Source organism: Arctopsyche grandis, chromosome 1, assembly GCF_051622035.1.
Source record: "Arctopsyche grandis isolate Sample6627 chromosome 1, ASM5162203v2, whole genome shotgun sequence".
NCBI lineage: Eukaryota > Metazoa > Arthropoda > Insecta > Trichoptera > Hydropsychidae > Arctopsyche > Arctopsyche grandis.
Window position 1 is genome coordinate 5481366 of NC_135355.1, and position 18655 is coordinate 5500020.

General features: G+C 33.9%; 4 protein-coding genes across 4 annotated transcripts in view; 2 read left to right on the forward strand and 2 right to left on the reverse strand.

The window, feature by feature from the left end:
• LOC143915198 (fas-associated death domain protein-like) overlaps positions 1–18655 on the forward strand; it is a 231697-nt gene that overhangs the window by 196124 nt on the left and 16918 nt on the right. The window lies entirely within an intron of this gene.
• LOC143914687 (DNA repair endonuclease XPF-like) lies at positions 1143–9990 on the reverse strand. The gene is made up of 15 exons (XM_077434983.1): positions 9754–9990; positions 9523–9675; positions 9274–9454; positions 9092–9204; positions 8852–9017; positions 8642–8778; positions 7311–7465; positions 6785–7236; positions 6381–6695; positions 6094–6190; positions 4372–4499; positions 4134–4307; positions 3825–3968; positions 2179–2373; positions 1143–2107 (listed from the first exon to the last, which is right to left on the reverse strand). The coding sequence occupies exons 1-15, from the start codon at positions 9894–9896 to the stop codon at positions 1925–1927; spliced, it is 2736 nt and encodes a 911-aa protein (XP_077291109.1). The 5' UTR covers positions 9897–9990; the 3' UTR covers positions 1143–1924.
• Positions 11976–14081, reverse strand: LOC143916566 (amidophosphoribosyltransferase-like; the record flags this gene model as incomplete). Its single annotated transcript, XM_077437714.1, has 5 exons — positions 11976–12627; positions 12709–12829; positions 12903–13124; positions 13703–13773; positions 13841–14081. Coding segments are annotated over 5 exons (807 nt in total), but the record flags the coding sequence as incomplete, so codon positions are not given.
• Positions 14290–18599, forward strand: LOC143916574 (spliceosome associated factor 3, U4/U6 recycling protein-like). Its single transcript, XM_077437725.1, has 9 exons — positions 14290–14469; positions 14559–14732; positions 15315–15491; positions 15568–15907; positions 15973–16102; positions 16789–16906; positions 16986–17221; positions 17302–17478; positions 17554–18599. The coding sequence occupies exons 1-9, from the start codon at positions 14290–14292 to the stop codon at positions 17705–17707; spliced, it is 1686 nt and encodes a 561-aa protein (XP_077293851.1). The 3' UTR covers positions 17708–18599.

Below are 18655 nucleotides of genomic sequence, written 5' to 3' on the forward strand. Positions count from 1 at the left end.
TAAAACCTTGATTATCCGGACTAATTGGGGATGAAGGTAGTCCGTATATAGTCGAAAAAATCACAATGGATGGGGAAAGACGAGTACATTCAGTATGAATAATTTGTATTTGTCTACATTTACATTTAATATATAATTTCGAAAGACTTTGTAAGTATGAAGACAATTCAATTGGTTGAATATTATATTTTTTCGATTCAAATAAATTTAATAAAACAAAAAATGAATATTTACTAATAGATTCGCCATGTTGCTGTTTATATTACAAATACTGAGCGAAGCCGGGTAAAACAACTAGTATATAATAACATGAAGATCAATATTAAATTATTCTTTACTAGTGGTTTTACCCGGCTTCGCTCGGTATTTGTAATATAACCGCTTAAATATGGTTAATCTAATAGTAAACATTCATTTGTTTTTTTATTAAATTTATTTGAAACAATAAAAAAATATATTTAATGACAGCCAATTAGAAATTACACACAACTGATGGTTTTTTTTATACATAAGGAAACCGGAACTGAAGAAATAATCATGATCCAGAACTGAAACAGGAATCCTGATCCGGAACTGAATAAGGAATCCAGAACAGGAACTGAAAAAGGAATCGATATCGATGTTATAGAAAATTAGATTTTTTCTGATAATGTCACGGATTGTACCACCCAAACCTTACATAATTACATACAAAGTCTCTTTCGAAATTATATATTAGATTGAGTAATTTCATTTTGAAAAACAAACGTCCTTTGAGTATTGAATTTTGAAGACTCATTTCTATGTCTTATTTTCGAATTTTTATGTTATGCATTTATGATTCATGCTCCGTTTTTTCTTATGCCATCACAAACGTAAACATTTGAAAGCAATTTCAATTCGTCACATGCAAAGCAGCAAAATGGTAAAATTTGTGTTCGTTTTTAACAATCCGGATAATCGAGGTTCTAATGTATACTTGATGACTACATATCAGGACTGTGGAGTCGCTTCAATATGTACCGACTCCAACTGTGACCTGAACGATTTTAGTAAGATCGACTCTTCTTCTGCCAACGAATATACATAATTGTTGATGATTAAAATAATAGCGATTTTCAAAATATAAAAAATTAAAGGAATCAAAAAAATAATGACTAAAATTCGACATGTAACCCAATTTATTGAATTATTAGTAATGAAATAAATAGGTATAAATAAAAAGTACATTCATAGTGTGTTTATTAATTTCATACACAAACAAATCAATTTATAATAAACACAAATTAGAACAAAAAAGAGTATAAGACAGAGGAAATAGTTGGTTTTGGCCACAACACATCAAAATACAAACATGCAATTCAAAGATTTAATGTAATTTCAATTAATTAGTAGATTTACTTCATCAAATTGGAGACTAGTTGACGCATGACATAATACTATTCATTAAAAAAGAGGAGTTGGAGTCATTTGATTTTTTACGTTTCCGACTCTGGCTCCACAGCCGTAAAATATACATACATATGCGTACAATGAAAATTCGTTAACTGAGATATCTTGCGAATGTTTTATGATTGATATTAGTGGTTGTTAAATATATTCTAACAAAGAAGCAATACCAGATTTCAATAAATTCAAGATACTCTGTTTGTTTGCTGCTGGTTATTTCAAACAACTTCGTTTTATACTATTGGATGAAAAACCTATAAAAAATAATGATTTTTAGTCACCGATCTACATGTGTAAAAAGGTCAAAAGTCATTGATCTATATTCAAGTGGAATACATCATCTTCCACTCAATAATTGAAGTGTATGATAAAGTTCCTCAAAGCAATGGTTCATACAATTAATGGATTTTCATTGTATGCTAATGTACATACTTAAAATCATTTCTAAGCTTTCACCACACAACAGACACTTTGGGAAATGATCGTCACACAGTATTTATTTTCTATTATAATATTTCCCTTTCCTTGGTTTACGGAATCCATTTTTCGGCAGATTCTTGTGTGTGATTACTGTGAGATTACTGTGAGCTGAAGACTCTGAAACTTTATAACTGTTATGAAAGACACTCCACAGTGTTTCACCATCATTTTTATTACCAACAATATCGACAATCTCCGTCTGCAAAAAAAAATCACACATCAATACAAAAAAAAAAAACTCTATATAACGCAAAGAAAACGTTTACACACCTTCGAAAGTTTGATAATATCATTCAAACTGATGCCTTTATTCATTATTCTAGCGACATTCTTCGAATTGACACCAGGTAACTTCAACATGAAGTCGTATATTCCAGGATCATAGCGTTCAATGGAAAGACTGTCCACCGAAGCGTCCTCTCCCAGAGCTGCTGCAGCTGAACTGCTCGGTTGAGGTCTTCCTTGCTATGAACAATTTATTACAAATGCTATATTTGATTTATTAATATAATAAATACATTATATAAATATATAGATAATAATAATAACGAGATAATGACCATTGTGACCTGACAGGTTGCCCTAATGCGTCACACCAGTCTTACAAAAAAAAAAAAAACAATAAAAATTGGCAATCATTCATCGCATTCAAACTCGTGTTGAATCTCATGAAACTGACCAGTTCATCAACATCACAATCAAACAGGTCCAAATGTTCACCTATTACATTAAGGAACCGGATAGCCTTTACAAGAGACGAGTTATTGAAAGCACACGTTTTCGCAGCAATAGATTGGAAAAGTAAACAATAACGCAAAGCTCTACCGCATTCAGGCGCCTAAAATTTAAGTTCCGATAAAATCGAAGGGTTGTCAATACTTCCCTTTAATACTCCAAAGAAGTATTTGGAATTGGCAATAATTCTATCTCGAAGATAATGAGTCAAAGCCTAGAACACCTTGTAAAAAGGCAGTGGGAAATAAATAGGGGTATTTCCTCATATAAAGGTGTAAGAATATAGCACGACTTGTGCTATTACGAATCAAAACCAGTGATTTCATCATCGATCCTGTACAAACATGCATAACTCAAGGGCATCGACCCCTTCGACCATTCCAGAAGAAAGAGTTCATCGCTCGATCGTAAAACGAACGAAACCCAACAGTGATGTCATCAGGATACCGTAACACGTGTCTTAAAAATACATTTACTCGTGGCACGACCCCATTCTCAAACGAACGACATCCTGGCGCTGACCCCAAGCTATAAAGCACGCGCCTCGAAAATAGGTCAACACGTGTCCTGGAAACGAAAACAAAGCATCTGCACACGGCACGCCTCAAGCCAGAACGTATATAAAGCGACGCACCAGCTCCCAACACCAGAGTGAACCTCTGGAGTTCAACCAGATCACTTCTCCGAAGCTCAACTTCTTCGTACATACAATAACCATTGTAACAATTGAACAAAAATAAACGATCCTCTTACAAACACAAACGGTGTTTTCTTAGACCGGGACACGGTCAACACATCTGTCCCGCGTACTAAAAAGGTATCAAAGAAACTTTTTTTGAACTCTTTCTATCTAGAGAGAGAATTTAATTTCAGTGGGACTCCAAATTATAGATCCAAACTCTAATATGCTCCGGACAAGCGAACAATAAATCAATACGGTTATACTTGGATGTTGGAAGTAGTGAGCATTGCGCAAAAAAAATCAAAGCATTTTGGTGCCCTACAGCACATATCTTAAATATGAGTCGAAAATTTGAAGCCACTCCTAAACAGTATGCCAAGATCCACAGTTGAGCCCGTTCGCAATAACTGATAGTTCTGAAGGCTATAGGGGACAGAGAATTTGAAAAGGAAACAACATGGCAATATTCAAATAGCTTCGTAACGAAAATCAAACGTACCTTCAACTCTAGAAATAGTTCTGCAGTGGCGTATGGACTCGGCGACCATACAAGTTTGAGACGAGGAAAGTGCAACGTTAACAATTGTAATTTCTGACGTATGTCTGCACCCGGAGTTGCATCATTGGATAGCATATATTGCCCCTAAAGAAATCCTCTTATTTAGTACATATGTACATACACAATACAAGGCAAAATAATTCAGTGTGCAATATAACTCATCAAAGTTACATAATCTTTAAATAAAAATGACTTTTACTTCTATTTAGCTAGTGAATATTTACAAGTGAATCAAAATTTGGTACAAACTTGTAATTGGAAAGGCCTGCTCTGATCGAATTCAATTAATAGCATGGGTCTAGCATAGTTTCGGCACATTTGGGTGCACTGTGTGTAAAGTCGACCCGAATTCAACGAGCCTATAAGATCTGATAGGGATTTACGCTCCACACATATGTCCGGAGTCAGGATGTAATCGCCAATCTGCAAATGCGAATTGAAAGAAACGAAAACATTTAGCACAATAGTACCGTAGATGTTTACCCACCGTTATCGTGACAGGATCTATGTGGATGCCCTTTTTGTGCAACAGAGCCGGAAGATCTGATCGAAACTCCCGCATGTTGACGATGACTATTTGCTTTACGGGAACCACCGCTCCTGATTCCTGTCCGCCTACATTGTGATTGTTTTATTTATATTACATAAATACATCATATAGAGAACAGACTAGTGGTTAGTATATAATGCTTCATAACCATCATCATCATTATATATACATCATAGCCAGCAGATTAAACTAGTGGTTAGCATATAATGCTTTGAACAAAGTGGTCACAGGTTCAAACCTCACTGGTTTCTGCTGGCCAGACCTTGGATTTGTGACTCCAACTCGATCGTTTCCTATCAGAGTTTGCCAATTTATCTGATTTACATTGAAACTGTTCCAACAAATTGACAACCTTACCCACTTTCTCGCAAAATCTCGAGTTTTCAGCAATCTCAAATTTCGCTGAATTGTTTAAAATACTGCAAATTTACAAATTTGACCATAGATGTCTCTGTGGATATTAATTGATATGTATTTATGTACTTTGTATAATACTAATAATATTCGTATCAAATGTACAATGTTTCTAGCCTGCAAGGCGTATTGGGGTTACCTGTTAGGCCTTCCTGGTATAAATTAAAGATAAAAATAAAAATATGTGCCATGACAAGAATTACTTCAAGGCGACACATATGGTTATATTATTTTTATAATTAAGTAAGTATTAACATTTTTCAAACACAACAGTATGTACATAGAATACAATAGAGAATCAACATTTTTTTAATATAAAGTAAATTCGCGAAATACATTATGTATGTAGGTAGCATATTTTTATAAGATTCAACAAATTCGAGACGCTAATAACTCGAATTTGCGAGAAACTGAGGGGGAGAATGTCGATTTATTGGATCCGTCACAACAATTAAGCTATAAAATCACAATCATTAACAGGATCAGTGTTTTTAACAATCACATGATCTCGCCAGCAGCGAATTTGGCCGGAACTTGAATCCACAACCTCTCGACTGGTATGCAATAACTCTACCAGTGCACTACGCTGTGGCTTATATGTTTTTATTTTTTATTATTATTATACACACTCGTCTAACAGATTGCTCCAAAGCGACGAGTGTGCTAAAAAGATTAAGAAAGGATAAAAGGAAAAAAGTACATGAAATTTTACAATTAAAAATACTTAAATAAAGAAAAGATAACTAAATAAAACATGACATAGAAAAAAAGAATTCTTAATAAATTCATAATTAAATAAACTAACTCAACCTTTCTAAATGGTCGCGACTTCCGTAACTTAGGAAGTGGTGCAGAGAATGAAGAGAGATGTGACAAATTTCAATGGCACTATCCAGTGAATTTAAGAAACAGAGGCCACGAGGAATGGGATAATAGCTGAAAGCCACAGTTCTAGCCAGAGTAGTGTGAAAAAGGGGACGATGGCGGGTCCATATCATACTCTCCGGAGCATGAAGGCCCAACTCAGCCAGGATAGACGAACAGGAGATATAGCCTCTAAATATGGAAAACAAGAACTTGATGAGGGCAACACTCCTCCTGTGGTCAAGAGAAGTGTAGCCGACCATACCCATGACGAATTGTGAAGGAAATAAGTATGGGTAAATCCCATATTGCTCCTTATAAAGCAGTCAGAAAAATTGTATCAGTTAAACAATAATTAATTAATTCGATGAAGCTCTTCACCTGCTTTTCTCATATTTGTTTCTAGAATTGGTTCAGTGATTTCCATATGTGAAGCCATTTCTGATTTTCCATCTTGATACGTCGGAATCACCATAGTCTACAAATCAAAATTGTTATTAGTTTCAATAAGAATACCTCGCGTTCAAACAAGATTTTGCGAATTTATTATATTTCTTCAAACGATTCCAAATGAAAACTGTTAAAACCGTCGTTTCAAAAGCCAACATTTATCGGAATACCCGCGTATATATGTAATTTAATTATATTAATATAAAATCTGATATTACACTTTTAGCTTGTATCAAAAGTTCAAAGGACTCCTTTTCACGTCTCAGAGATGTCAAGTAGGCCTGCTGCTCGGTAGTCTGGGCATGCATCAGAAAATAAACAGGGAGTGGACGTTCATTGCGATCCTTTCTTCGAGCCTCGTACAGTTCCAATTGCCTCATGGCAGTTATTTCAGAATGGTACATTACGACAAAGCTCGGCTTTAACACATGCAGCGTATTCTCTATACAGATTCCATCACTGAGGTTTTTAAAAGTTTGTATATGAACGGACGGAGTACCGAAATCTACTTGCGTCAAGTCCATATTTTCCATCTAAACAGATCAATGTTTAAAACAACAATACAAATTCATTTCATTTAACGGATTAAAAATGAAAAATTCATATTGCAAGTCGAGTTTACCTGAGTGAAAGACTCGAAACATGTCTCATCTGCATTTGTAGATTTATCACTCGTAGCGGTTATATTATCCATAATCGCTTGAGACATTGTTAGAATGTAATTATCTTTGTGTTCACTCTCTTCGTCTGCATTGTCGTCATTTACTAGCGTTTGTTCAGATTCTTTTAACGTTTCGGATGATTTTTGAATATCAGCGTCAGACTTGAAAGATTTATACAAGTCGGAAAGCAGAGGTATTTGTACTTCATCGCGTATCGCAGAGTAATACAAACACTTCTGAGGACCCATCGTTAGATAATCTTTCAATTGGAGGCAAGTTTTTGTATCCTGGCATAAAATTAGTATCTTAATATTCCGCTCCGAGTTTTTCAAGCGCTTCTGATCGGCTGGTATTAACACTGTAAGTATTTGGGTGATGCATTTCCATTTCGAAGAGAATTCCGGTTCAAATTCTGAAGAAAATTTATAATATCTACGATTAAGAAGTGTAATTATAAGTGAATATGCAAATGTTTATATGACTAACCCCGTTTAGAATTGAATACTCGATTTTTAGCATGTTTGAACAGTTTTTTTGCAGAATCTAATAGAATCCAACCGGAATTGACTTTGGCGTATTCCGGTGTTCTGTATTTACTGAGAAGCCCATAAAAACTGACCGCATTGTGGTGTATTAAATTTCTATAACATTAACGTTAAATTAAATCGCTTGAATTTCGCAGTATTGTTTAAAATTACATACATGCATAGATATAGAATACCATGGATACGCCCTGACGCTCTAAGCCGATCACCCTTTTGGACCATGCACACACAAAAAAAAGTACAGATCATGCACACTCTCTCTCAGTAGCTAGTTAGCTTCTAAGTAGGAAGGTCGATTGACATTTTTCGAAAATGCCAACGTGTTCAGTGAAATTGTGTTACAATTACTCAAGAAAACATAAAAAGGCGGATGGCATCACATATTATAAGTAAGAATTAATATATAATGTCTTCAATTATAGTAGTATTTTAACATATAATGAAATATCGGCGCGATATATGTAGTGTTGTATGCAGTGATTGAACAGTGGTCGACAACCTCTGCCACAGGTGTAAATGCACGCTTATATTTTGTTGGCACTGAAGGAAATTCAGAAATCGACATTAAGTTTAAAACTACAAACAATGAACTAAATATTAAAGTGTCAGCTTTAAAATTGATCCTTGTGGAAGTTACTAATGTTTAAATATTGTAATAGTTAATGATGGTTTTATAATTGGGCCTCGCTGTGATTTTATTTTTTATTCATATTTTGTTTTATTTATTTTACTTTTTCTTTCTCCTTTGTACATTTTTATGTACTATTTTAATTGTATTATTATTTTATTTTACCATGTTTTCTGCTTTTTAATTTTTCTGTTTTTTACTAATTTTACTTGTATTTATATCTTTATTAAATGTAGGCCATTGTGGCGCATTAGGTTCTTCCTGTAATGCCACAATGGTCCAAAACTATTAATAAAATAAAATAAAATAAAATTATAGTAACATACATTTGTAGTTTAATATAGTGTGTATAACTAAATATTTTTTTCTTAATATGGCTTTATTAGTTTGGTTTACTGTCACACGGAATGTCCAATAAAATAAAGTTATAAATAAAATAAAACTTCAGTGCATGTAAATATACATAAACTGGTTGCTGACCACTGCCGACCGCTGCGTTTCTTCCTTTTTTTACCACTTCCCCGCTAGTTAAACCACCTGCACCCCTCAGTTAGTGGCGACAAGATCTCCAACGAAATTTGTATGTAATGGCATATCTAGGTTATTCTACATCTATGCATACATAGTTTTAGATTGATGATTACGTTAACAGGTTCCGCATTATCCGTAAATCTTGAACCAATTCTTTTGTTCTAGTGCTGAGCTGGTGCCAAATGCAGTCCAGTTGCGATTGAAGAATCTTATGAAAGTTTTTAGTAATGCAATTCTCTACTGTTATTTCCTACAATTTGAAACAAAAAATACAAATACTCTGTTTATACAAATATTTATGTACAAATGAAGAAGAACTTCACCTGTAAATCCAAAGTAGGATTGATTTTTTTCAACTCCTTAGTAGTATAATTCATAATGTCTAAAAGACATGTCTCCATGAGGGTCGCTTTATACGATAACGGCACATGAAATTCCAGAACTGTTGGCGGATGAGGATTCAAACATTGACTAATTAAACTATGAAATCTGCAAATTTAATAATACATTTTAATACTCACTAATTATCAAGATACACGTCAAATATTTGTAATAAGTATAACCTGGGCCATAAAAAGAGATCTTTGAGAAATAGCGATTTCATCACTTTTTCAACGTGAGCAAAACCAAATGTGAAACACTGCGGTGTGTGAGAGAATGCTTTGATGAAACCGGTCTAAAAATAAACATAGTTTTTATTTAATATTATATAACCAATACATCAGTAGTAATGATTTTTGCTAACTTTATTGCTTTGCCTATATAGTCGTAGAGCGAAAGCTTCTTGACAGCTTTCCAATATTGTGTGGGCTCTTAATACAATAACACCTGTAATATGCTCGACGGGTACTCTACTTTTCAACAAATCAACAACCAATATTCGTGTTGAAACGAAATGTACCCCACCTTCCAAATAAGTCTTTTCTCTAAAAAAGCAATTGATTTGTATTTATCATACGAACGAATGTGCATATAAAACTACCTTAAAACAAACCTTTCTGTAATGAGATTGGGTAGACTTTTCAATTTTAACAAATCCATATAATATTTTTCTTCGGCGTCTGAGCTGTTGACAACGATAACTAAATTTGAAGGGTCATTATGGGCTCGTAGAATGTTCTGCACGACGATACTTTCATTCAGTCCCCTTAAAAATATAAAAACTATTGAATTTTAATATATTGTACGTCTGATACCAATGATGAAAGTGTAGTAGAAGACGTACTTGGCAGTGATGAGCAATCCATCGCAATCAATGATGTCGGTGAACATTTGACGTTCAAAATCAAGCATAGGGAAAGGTTTGTTTGTAAAATCCACGGAATCATTTTTTATTTGATCGTCACCAGCATTTGTTTGACTATCCATCGCAGACCTAATTTCCCGCCAAATCTTATTATATATTGTCAACTGGTTTCGCTGTCACTTTGACAGTTCATTTGATTGAAACGAAATCTTTTCCAACCATGGCTTATTTGCCCAGCTTTAAGAGGGCCGAACACCAGCGCCTTGTCCATACAAACGTATTACACTTCTTCCTTCCTCAATTATGGCACTAGAGAAATTATTTTTCAATATGCTATGGATATACACCATTGGCATGCATCTGTGCCTTTATTTTTTTGATTAGTTATTTTTTATAGGAGCTAGGAAGCGCCAAACATCTATAAAATCACCTCTTTTTTACACCCACAAAAATAGTCCAGCCTGCTTATTTAACGGTCGATTTAAAAAAAAAATACGCGCACAGTTGCATATAAAATATTTTCCTCATACCGATGATGAATTTTTTTTTAAAATTGGTCCAGTTTCGGAGGAGAAAATTGGAGAATACGAAACCTCGATTTTGTCGATTTAAAATACGTATTATCTGGTCGAAGCGCAACTGTCGCATTCACTCAATATATATATTGATATATATTGTCGCATTCACTAAAAATATACATTCACTCAATATATATATCGAAGAAAGGAACGGCAACAAAATTAAGGTTTCGAGTGTACAGCCCTCTTAAGATTTTAAAGCTAAACATATGTCGTATTCATAGAAGTAGAATGCATAGAATCGCTCTCAGCCTCCAAAAATGTTGCCACAAAAAATCTGCGTGGCAGAGTTTGTTCATCGTTTGCTAAACTTCGTCTCTTTCTCTCTTGTCTCTCTTCTGACTTTCTGTCTCTCTCTTCGATGGCTCGCTTTTAGACGATACTTCTGTTAACAAAGACCATTCTATGCATTCTCATTCTATGATTGTATTTAAATAGATTGACACATCTTGACAAAATCCTTTCCTTTGAGTTCAAAAAGTTCTTATTTAGAGCTAAAAAAAATTATTTCTATAAAGAGCTTTGAAATTTACAAAATGTAGGTACTCTAAAGTTATGGTAATTAATTTCTGAATTGTCCAATTTATTATTCATGTTTTTCGATCCATACCAATCGAGGATTTTCTCGAGTGTCATCAGCGATGAATTATGCTTCAGTTATATTTATCAAATCGAAGTAGAAATTGAAATTTTTTTATGTATTCTGGCGCAGTTTTGTCGTCTACCCCTTTTTGCTGGGGCGGTTTTGTCGGGGCGCTTATATACCGAGGTTTTGACTGGACAGCAATAAAAATACCTTTAAATTTGCGTTTTAATATCTAAATTTAAATTAACAATTATAGAATAGTCCAGAGAAACGCTACAACTGTTGGCTAAGACATAGGTATCAGTCACTCTAACGAAAACAATACACTACGGCTGTAGCCAGGATTATTAAGGGGGGGCTGAAGCAGCTTTTTATAAGTTTTTAATCAGCTATAATTTATTGAAAATTAGGGCTAGTATATATAAATATTAAGTAAATATTATTAATACTCTTTTGAAGTGTCTATTTATTGATAAAAAATTCAGCGAGGCATTAAATAAAAAATTTTCAAGTTGATTGCTATTTTTCTAATTTTGTAGTATTTTTTTAATTTAGGGTGGAGGGAGGTTGGTGCCTCCATAGCTTCCTCCCCTAGTTACGTCCATGTAGCGTTACCTTAATGTCGTCTGCAGACATTCCCACGCCTGTTTTTAACATTTTTAAAATTAATTTAACATTTTAAGGGGTGAAAACCAGACTGGTTCAAGTGACATTTTTAAAAAAATCTGGTTTAATTGCTTAAATAATAGCATATATGAAATGCTATTATTTTACCACTTAAACCAGCTTTTTTTTTAAATTTCACTTGTACCAGTCTGGTTTTCAGTCCGTTATTTTGAAGTAGGTTTTTTAACAAAAAATCAGTAATACTTTTTTTAAATTATTTCAAATATATATTTCAAAAAATAATTATTTATTTGTTTATAATAATTGGTCCCAATCAATTGAATCAATTTAAGAAATAAAAAATATATTTATATTATATATAATACAATACATAATATTTTATTTATTTTTATTTTATTTTTTTATTTTATTAATTGAAAAATCAACAGACAGGATGTACAGAGATAGGTATAAAAAAAACAAAAAGTAAATAAATAATATATGTAACATCCGAGTCCAATAATAGATTTTTACAAAAATGAAAAAGATAAATATAAGGAAAACAAATTAAAAAGTAAAGAATAAAGGCATGACAAAATATGTAGTACATTGCATAATTAAACTATAGTATTAAAATATTTGGAAAAGGTTATAAGATAGAATATAAGAAAAAATTGAAATTTACAAATATAAAAAACAAATGAAAAAGGTAAATACAAAATAAACAAATGAAAAGGAAAAGAATGAAAGCTATAATATGATTAAATAGCACATTACATAACTAAACTAAAGTATAAAAATAATGGAAATATTGGAAAAATAGAATAGGAGAAAAAATGAATCAATCGGTCAAGATTCTCTTGATGTTACATATGATATGTATATTTAAACGAAAAAAATGACATTAAAATATAGTTGCAACTGCTAGGCACTACCATTCCAGATTATCAGGAAGTCCACCGGGATAGTCACCTGTTAAACAAGCAGTACAATGTCCACCCGCTCCTCCACCAGGAACTTTCATATGATATCTTACAGCACTAACCAAACCTTCCACACTCAAATATTTTAAGCTATCAGCACCTGCAATTATAATAGACGATATACACAGATATTCGACACAATAAAACAGTTACATACGCACACAAACAAAACACTACTGACCGACATGTTTAGCTAATTTCTCGGGACTCATCTTATTAGCTATCAGTTCTTCACGTGTTGGAATGTTGATGCCCATATAGCATGGATATTGCAAAGGCGGACTAGCAATTCTCACATGCACCTGAAAAATAAACAGTACACTTACATACACATATTTATTTTAAGATGTGCTATGAATATTTTAAGACAAGAACCTCCTTTGCCCCTGCATCACGCAGCAGCTTGATAATTGGGCCTATGGTATTGCCGCGAACAATCGAGTCATCGATCAATACAAGTCTTTCACCAGCAACATTGGCTGAAAGTGCACCAAATTTCTTCGCTACACCTAATTGACGTAGTCTTGTGGACGGCTGTATAAATGTTCGTCCGACGTATCGATTTTTGCATAATACTTCAACAAAAGGAATTCCAGACTATAAACATCAAAAGTATATTAATTAATTATTAACCTATGCTTCACCTGTATGGAATAACGCCTCGAATACTAAACTTTCCAAGCTCCAAGTAATACAAAATAAATCCCTAAAAATAATTTATAATACACCCGTATATACTAACTTGAAAAAACTGCATGCTATATATAATATTCCGTTTGTTACAGACATTACTAACAAACTAACCAGTAGATTCTATGACAGAATCACTAATAACCATACTAACACACTTGTGAAGAGTCTCGGTGATTACAACAAAATGTCTATACCCTTCAGGTATAAACACAGATTACCTAAACACAAGCTGCTTTAGGTCATCGACTTTAGAGAGTCTTTAATTAATAATATGTATTAGATGTATTATGAGCATTTATAAGAATTTTAAATAGGTTTTTGAGCTCTTTTTCCTATTACGCTGTACATATTAACATTATAATAATATAATACTATGATTACTAACAAAATTCATTTAAAATTGTAAAATACAAAATGATCAGTAGATCAGAAGCTATTAAAATAGATATAAGATGTATTGTGAACATAATTTAGTAATAATAAAAAGATCCAATCGAAAGGAAACCACAAGATTCTGACGATATTACCCAGCCATCGGAACCACTTGATTGGCCTAGAAAATATTAAATATATAAATATGTAAATATATAATGTCACATATTGGACAATATTCTACTCACCCATTGGTAATATTCTACCCAGACACAAAGGTCGGTTCCCGTACGGGTCCCTAACTCCGTAAATTCTGTCTTTGAGCATGATCACCAAGGAATACGACAAAGGAGCTAGTCTCATTAAATTTCGAATTCTAGCAGGCCAGTTCGGTCCGTTGAGTCCGCCTTCTTCTGCTGGACTTACACATAAGGCCTGAGTAATTAGCTCTGAGTCTGAATGAGTCGAAAGCCCGACACCCTCGTTGTTTTGTAATTTTTACGAATGCTTTTCACAAATAGCGAATTGTTCTAGGGTGGTGTCGCAAAAGAATGAAACGTACCTCAGCTATATATCGTATGTGAAGTCGTTGTCGGGCGACGACACGCTGAAGGATTGTGATATTATTAGTCTCTTGGGAGTTTTGTACGATAGGATAACATCCGAGTGTTTCGCTCCGTGTTGTCGGGGCGAGGCTATGCTGCCGAGCAATGCAGAAAAATTTTGTCTGGAATATGTCGACTATGCGAGAGAATACGGATCAGACGAGTATTGCTTGAATGTTATTGAAAAGGTCATCCGCAGATATCACAGGAATAGCACTTTGTGGATGTTGAAGTTGCAAGAGCTTGAAAGATTAGGTAGAGATTTTAAGGAGGTAACGTTTGCTATGTTTAATGTCAGAAATGCTTCTTTGTTTTAAATGTTTTGTTAATCTTTTTCGAAACTGATTGTCGATTATGTTAGATTAAGACAGAGTTTGAGGCTTCGTTGGTTAACGGATTCGACACCGCCGAAGATTATGTGGCGCTATGGTTATGTTACTTAGAAATTTTAAGAAGAAAGACAGATTTTAGCTCGTCGGAACAGATTGAAGTTTTGCGCAAAACATTCAGGCTTTCTTGGGATAGTTTGAGTCAGGTGTGTATTCATCATTATATTAACCCTTTGCCCGCGGCAATAAATATAGCGAACAAGCCCTGTACGCGGCACCTTTTTCGCGAATTTGGCAATCGAGTTTTCGACCTTAAATACAGATTTTAATATTTACTCGAGTAACCAGATATGTTAATTAACACATAAAGTATTATTTTAAACAGTAAAATACATAATATATCTCGTAGTTTTGGCTTAATTGTCAAATAATCATTCTTCATACAATTGAGACGTGTCGTCGCCATTGTTCAACAGACGTGACGTCACATAAACGAGGTTTCAATATGGTTCCACAAAAAACTAATTTTGACTGGTATATATTCATTTTAAGCAAATTGAATAGATGGCATTCAACTGTCAGTAATATATTCGACCAATTTTGAACCTTAAAACAGTTGAAATAGGCGCATATAAGGCTCAAAATCCCGTGCAAAGTTCAGAAATTCTATGGAAGACAGCCGTGCTACAGACTTGTCGCGCAAAGCTTCCATAGAAGACGGCCGCGGGCAAACGGTTAACTATACTAATATACATCCAGAATATTAATTTTTTATGTAAATGTATCAGATGTGGGGCGACGAGGCTGACAAAGAATTCACAATATTGCAATACTGGGCCAGAGTTGAGTATCATCGCTCAAAAGATTACAAATATGGCGAAGAGCTATTTAAAGAGATTCTCGGTACGCACGAACGGGATTTCGGAACTTTAGATACGCTCGTCGAGTGTAATAAAACGTGTTCGGTAAATTAACACAACCATCGGTTTGATGTTTTTGAATGATCGTAGATTTTATGTTGTTGTTGTTGTGAACTTTCAGGCGAAAGCGGAAGAATGGTCTGAGACTCAATCCAAAAATAAAGCGTACTCTAATACTAAGTATAAGTCAAATAACTTTAAGGGCAACGCCACAAATAGCGATTCATTCAATAGAAATAAAAGCAAGAAGAAGGGATACAATGCCGACGAGAATGATAATAAAAAGTCCATGAAAAGACGACACGATGATGACGATCAAGTGTCGGACGCACACGAAAGGAATTCCAGTGCTAAAGTTAGGGTTTCAAATCCGAAACAAAGTGTAGAAAATAGTTTTAATCATAGTAAGTCTCAGATGGAACCAAGGCAAAATTTGAAAAGGAAATGCGATTCCTCCGAAGGTAAATAACTGTTTATTATTTTTTGTCCTAATGAATAAAATATTCACTTTGAACTTTAATTTTAGATTCGGCTCAATCTCCCGTCAAAAAGTCGAAAGATAGTCAACCGTTCGACAGTGAATCGTCAAAAACAAACGATTATCAAGACGAAGAGAAAAATAGCCGCACTGTCTTTATAAGCAATCTCGGATTCAAGTTAGTTTTCTTTGTGTTATTTATTATTTATTTAAACCTCGTCTACCTCACGGTACCGAAAGTGAAAAGGTCGAAAAAGCAAATATCGGAAGGCAAAGATCTTAAGTCGAAAGATCAAAAAAAAAGGCTGCATGGTAAACGGTACTATGTATATATATAATATATATCTGTGGCATGCGATGAAATTATCTCTCTTTTTGTCATACAGCCTTGTTTAATGTGCGCGCGCAGGATACGGGAGGAAAAGCCTGTTCCTGTTGTATCCTGCTCGCGCAAATTAAGTGAGGATGTACCAAGAATGCCTAACAGGTAAACCCCAATGCGCCTTCCTGGCCAATCACAAACAATGCAGCATTTTTATTTATTACATAAGTCACTCAAAAACTCGAAATTAACGAGTCATCTATGAATCTTGTACATAACTTTTATTGTACATAAGTCATACTCAAATAGTGGGTAGGAACAATGTTATCAGAAAAATTGACAAACTCTGATAGGAGACGATCGACTCGGAGTCACAAATATCCGAGTCTGACCAGCAGCATTACAGATAATAAACTCGGAATAAATTATTTTCAATTGACGGGATTTCACAGGATCGAACCCAAAAGCACAACCACTGAGCCTTACTGTTGGCTAAAACTTAGTTGTATATATTTGGAAAATGTATGGTTTTATGCTTTCAGAGTCGACGAAGCTGAATTGAAGGAGAAGTTAAATGAATACGGATCGATAGTGGAGTTGCGACTCATCAGCGGCGTTAAATCCTACGGGAGCATCTGCTACGGAGTATATACCGATATCGTTCGTATTCAATACTTGTTCGTATTGTCTTTAAAATCGATGTGTAGCCGTTGAAAAATGAAATCCGTTTGCTTTTCAGAATTCAGTCGACGTGGCGCTGGCGCACGATCGAACCCTCTTCAACGATCGACCGATGTTCATATCCCGCTACTGCGACAAAGACAACCGAAAGAAGCACTTTTCGTATTCTACAGGCATCGAAAAGAATAAATTGTTCGTCAAGAACATTTCATTCGAACATTGCAAAGACGAAAGCCTCCGGGAAATATTTGGAAAATGCGGAGAACTAAAAGACATAAGAATCGTCACCCACAAGTGTGTATTGATAATGTAACCACTGATCAAACATCCACGTATTATGTATATATATAATTTGACAATTATTCTTTGGACAGAACTGGTAAACCGAAAGGTCTCGCTTACGTCGAATATACCAATGCTCAAAGGGCCGCTGCGGCCGTAACATCCATAGACGGAATGGAGCTAGGTGGTCGCTGCCTCAACGTCTCTCTGAGTGCTCCACCTCCAAAGAAATTGTCCTTGCCCGAAGTCAATCCAACCACTTCGACTACGTACGTCTCATTACTTGATTGTCTGCAAATAAATAAATAAGAAAGAACTCGAATGATCATTGTTATTTGTTTTAGGAGGACTCACGCTCGTACGCAGCTGTTCATACCGGCTGTCATACAAAAGTCAGCTCCGTCGAAGAGCTCAATACCCGATCTCGGCGAGTCTAACACATCTAAATCGAAATTAACCAACAATGACTTCAAAAATATGCTATTGGGTACTAAATAGCATATTTATTAATTGACAAATTATGTTTCGGTACCTGTTTTACTTTTTGGTTTTATATTTTTGGTAATTGTACATAAAGAAGTGCCTGGAGGCATCGAGCAATTGAAATACGTATATTTTCTTTTTTGTTTTTGTTTAATTTCATTTTCTTTTGATTCGTTGTGATCTTATTGTTATAATTCCTCATTTTTTATGTTCCGTTTAGTATGTATTGAAATATTGTTTCCTTTTTTTTTTAACTACACAATATTGTGTAAATTGATTTTAAAGCAGCTAGTGTTCGATGAAAAATGGCAATTAAAAGTGCCGCAATTAATAGATATAAATTATTGGCGATTTGATAGTTTACATTCACCAAAAAGTTGTATAATGTATGTATATAATAATATATATATATTGTTTTCGATTGAAGATTTAAAGAAAAAAAAAAACAATTGAATATTATTTTTGTCCAATAATAATATGTAATTATTAACCTACATATAATAGTTGATATTTGTATGTGTAAACATTGATTACACTTTAGTTCATTTTTGCAGCTGATCAAGATTACATAATTGTAATGTCATTTGAATTTAATAGTCTTACTGAAGTGTACGTTGTAAAACGCTACGCCTAGTCGTCTCATACATATTAAAAATAATCATAATTGAGTAGCATCCAGACAAGATGAAGTTTTCACTTCTGTAAAAACTTGATATAATATTATAATACTGGAATAGTTTTTCTTGTTTATACAAAATGTCTATGATACTTGTGACCGCCAATATACTTACTCATCTCCGTGTTTATATGACCCTATAAATGTGAATTCGTTTCCAACATTTAAAAAATTATGCTGTTATTTTATTAAATAAAAATAAAAGTCGTTTGAAAATTTTTATATTGAATTTTATTTAAAAAAAAAAATGAGAATAATATGAAGATATAATTCTTTATATTACAGTA

What these genes read in the sequence shown, in the direction of transcription:
- LOC143914687 (XM_077434983.1), bottom strand. Translation starts at nt 9,896, where the DNA reads ATGGATAGTCAAACAAATGCTGGTGACGATCAAATAAAAAATGATTCC. An exon ending in TTTTGATACAAGCTAAAAGT is followed by an intron (nt 6,191 to 6,380) that starts GTAATATCAGAT and finishes TTTGATTTGTAG; the next exon opens with ACTATGGTGATTCCGACGTA. An exon ending in ATATTATCAAACTTTCGAAG is followed by an intron (nt 2,108 to 2,178) that starts GTGTGTAAACGT and finishes TTTTTTTTGCAG; the next exon opens with ACGGAGATTGTCGATATTGT.
- LOC143916574 (XM_077437725.1), top strand. Translation starts at nt 14,290, where the DNA reads ATGCTGCCGAGCAATGCAGAAAAATTTTGTCTGGAATATGTCGACTAT. An exon ending in TAGGTAGAGATTTTAAGGAG is followed by an intron (nt 14,470 to 14,558) that starts GTAACGTTTGCT and finishes CGATTATGTTAG; the next exon opens with ATTAAGACAGAGTTTGAGGC. An exon ending in ATAAGCAATCTCGGATTCAA is followed by an intron (nt 16,103 to 16,788) that starts GTTAGTTTTCTT and finishes TTATGCTTTCAG; the next exon opens with AGTCGACGAAGCTGAATTGA.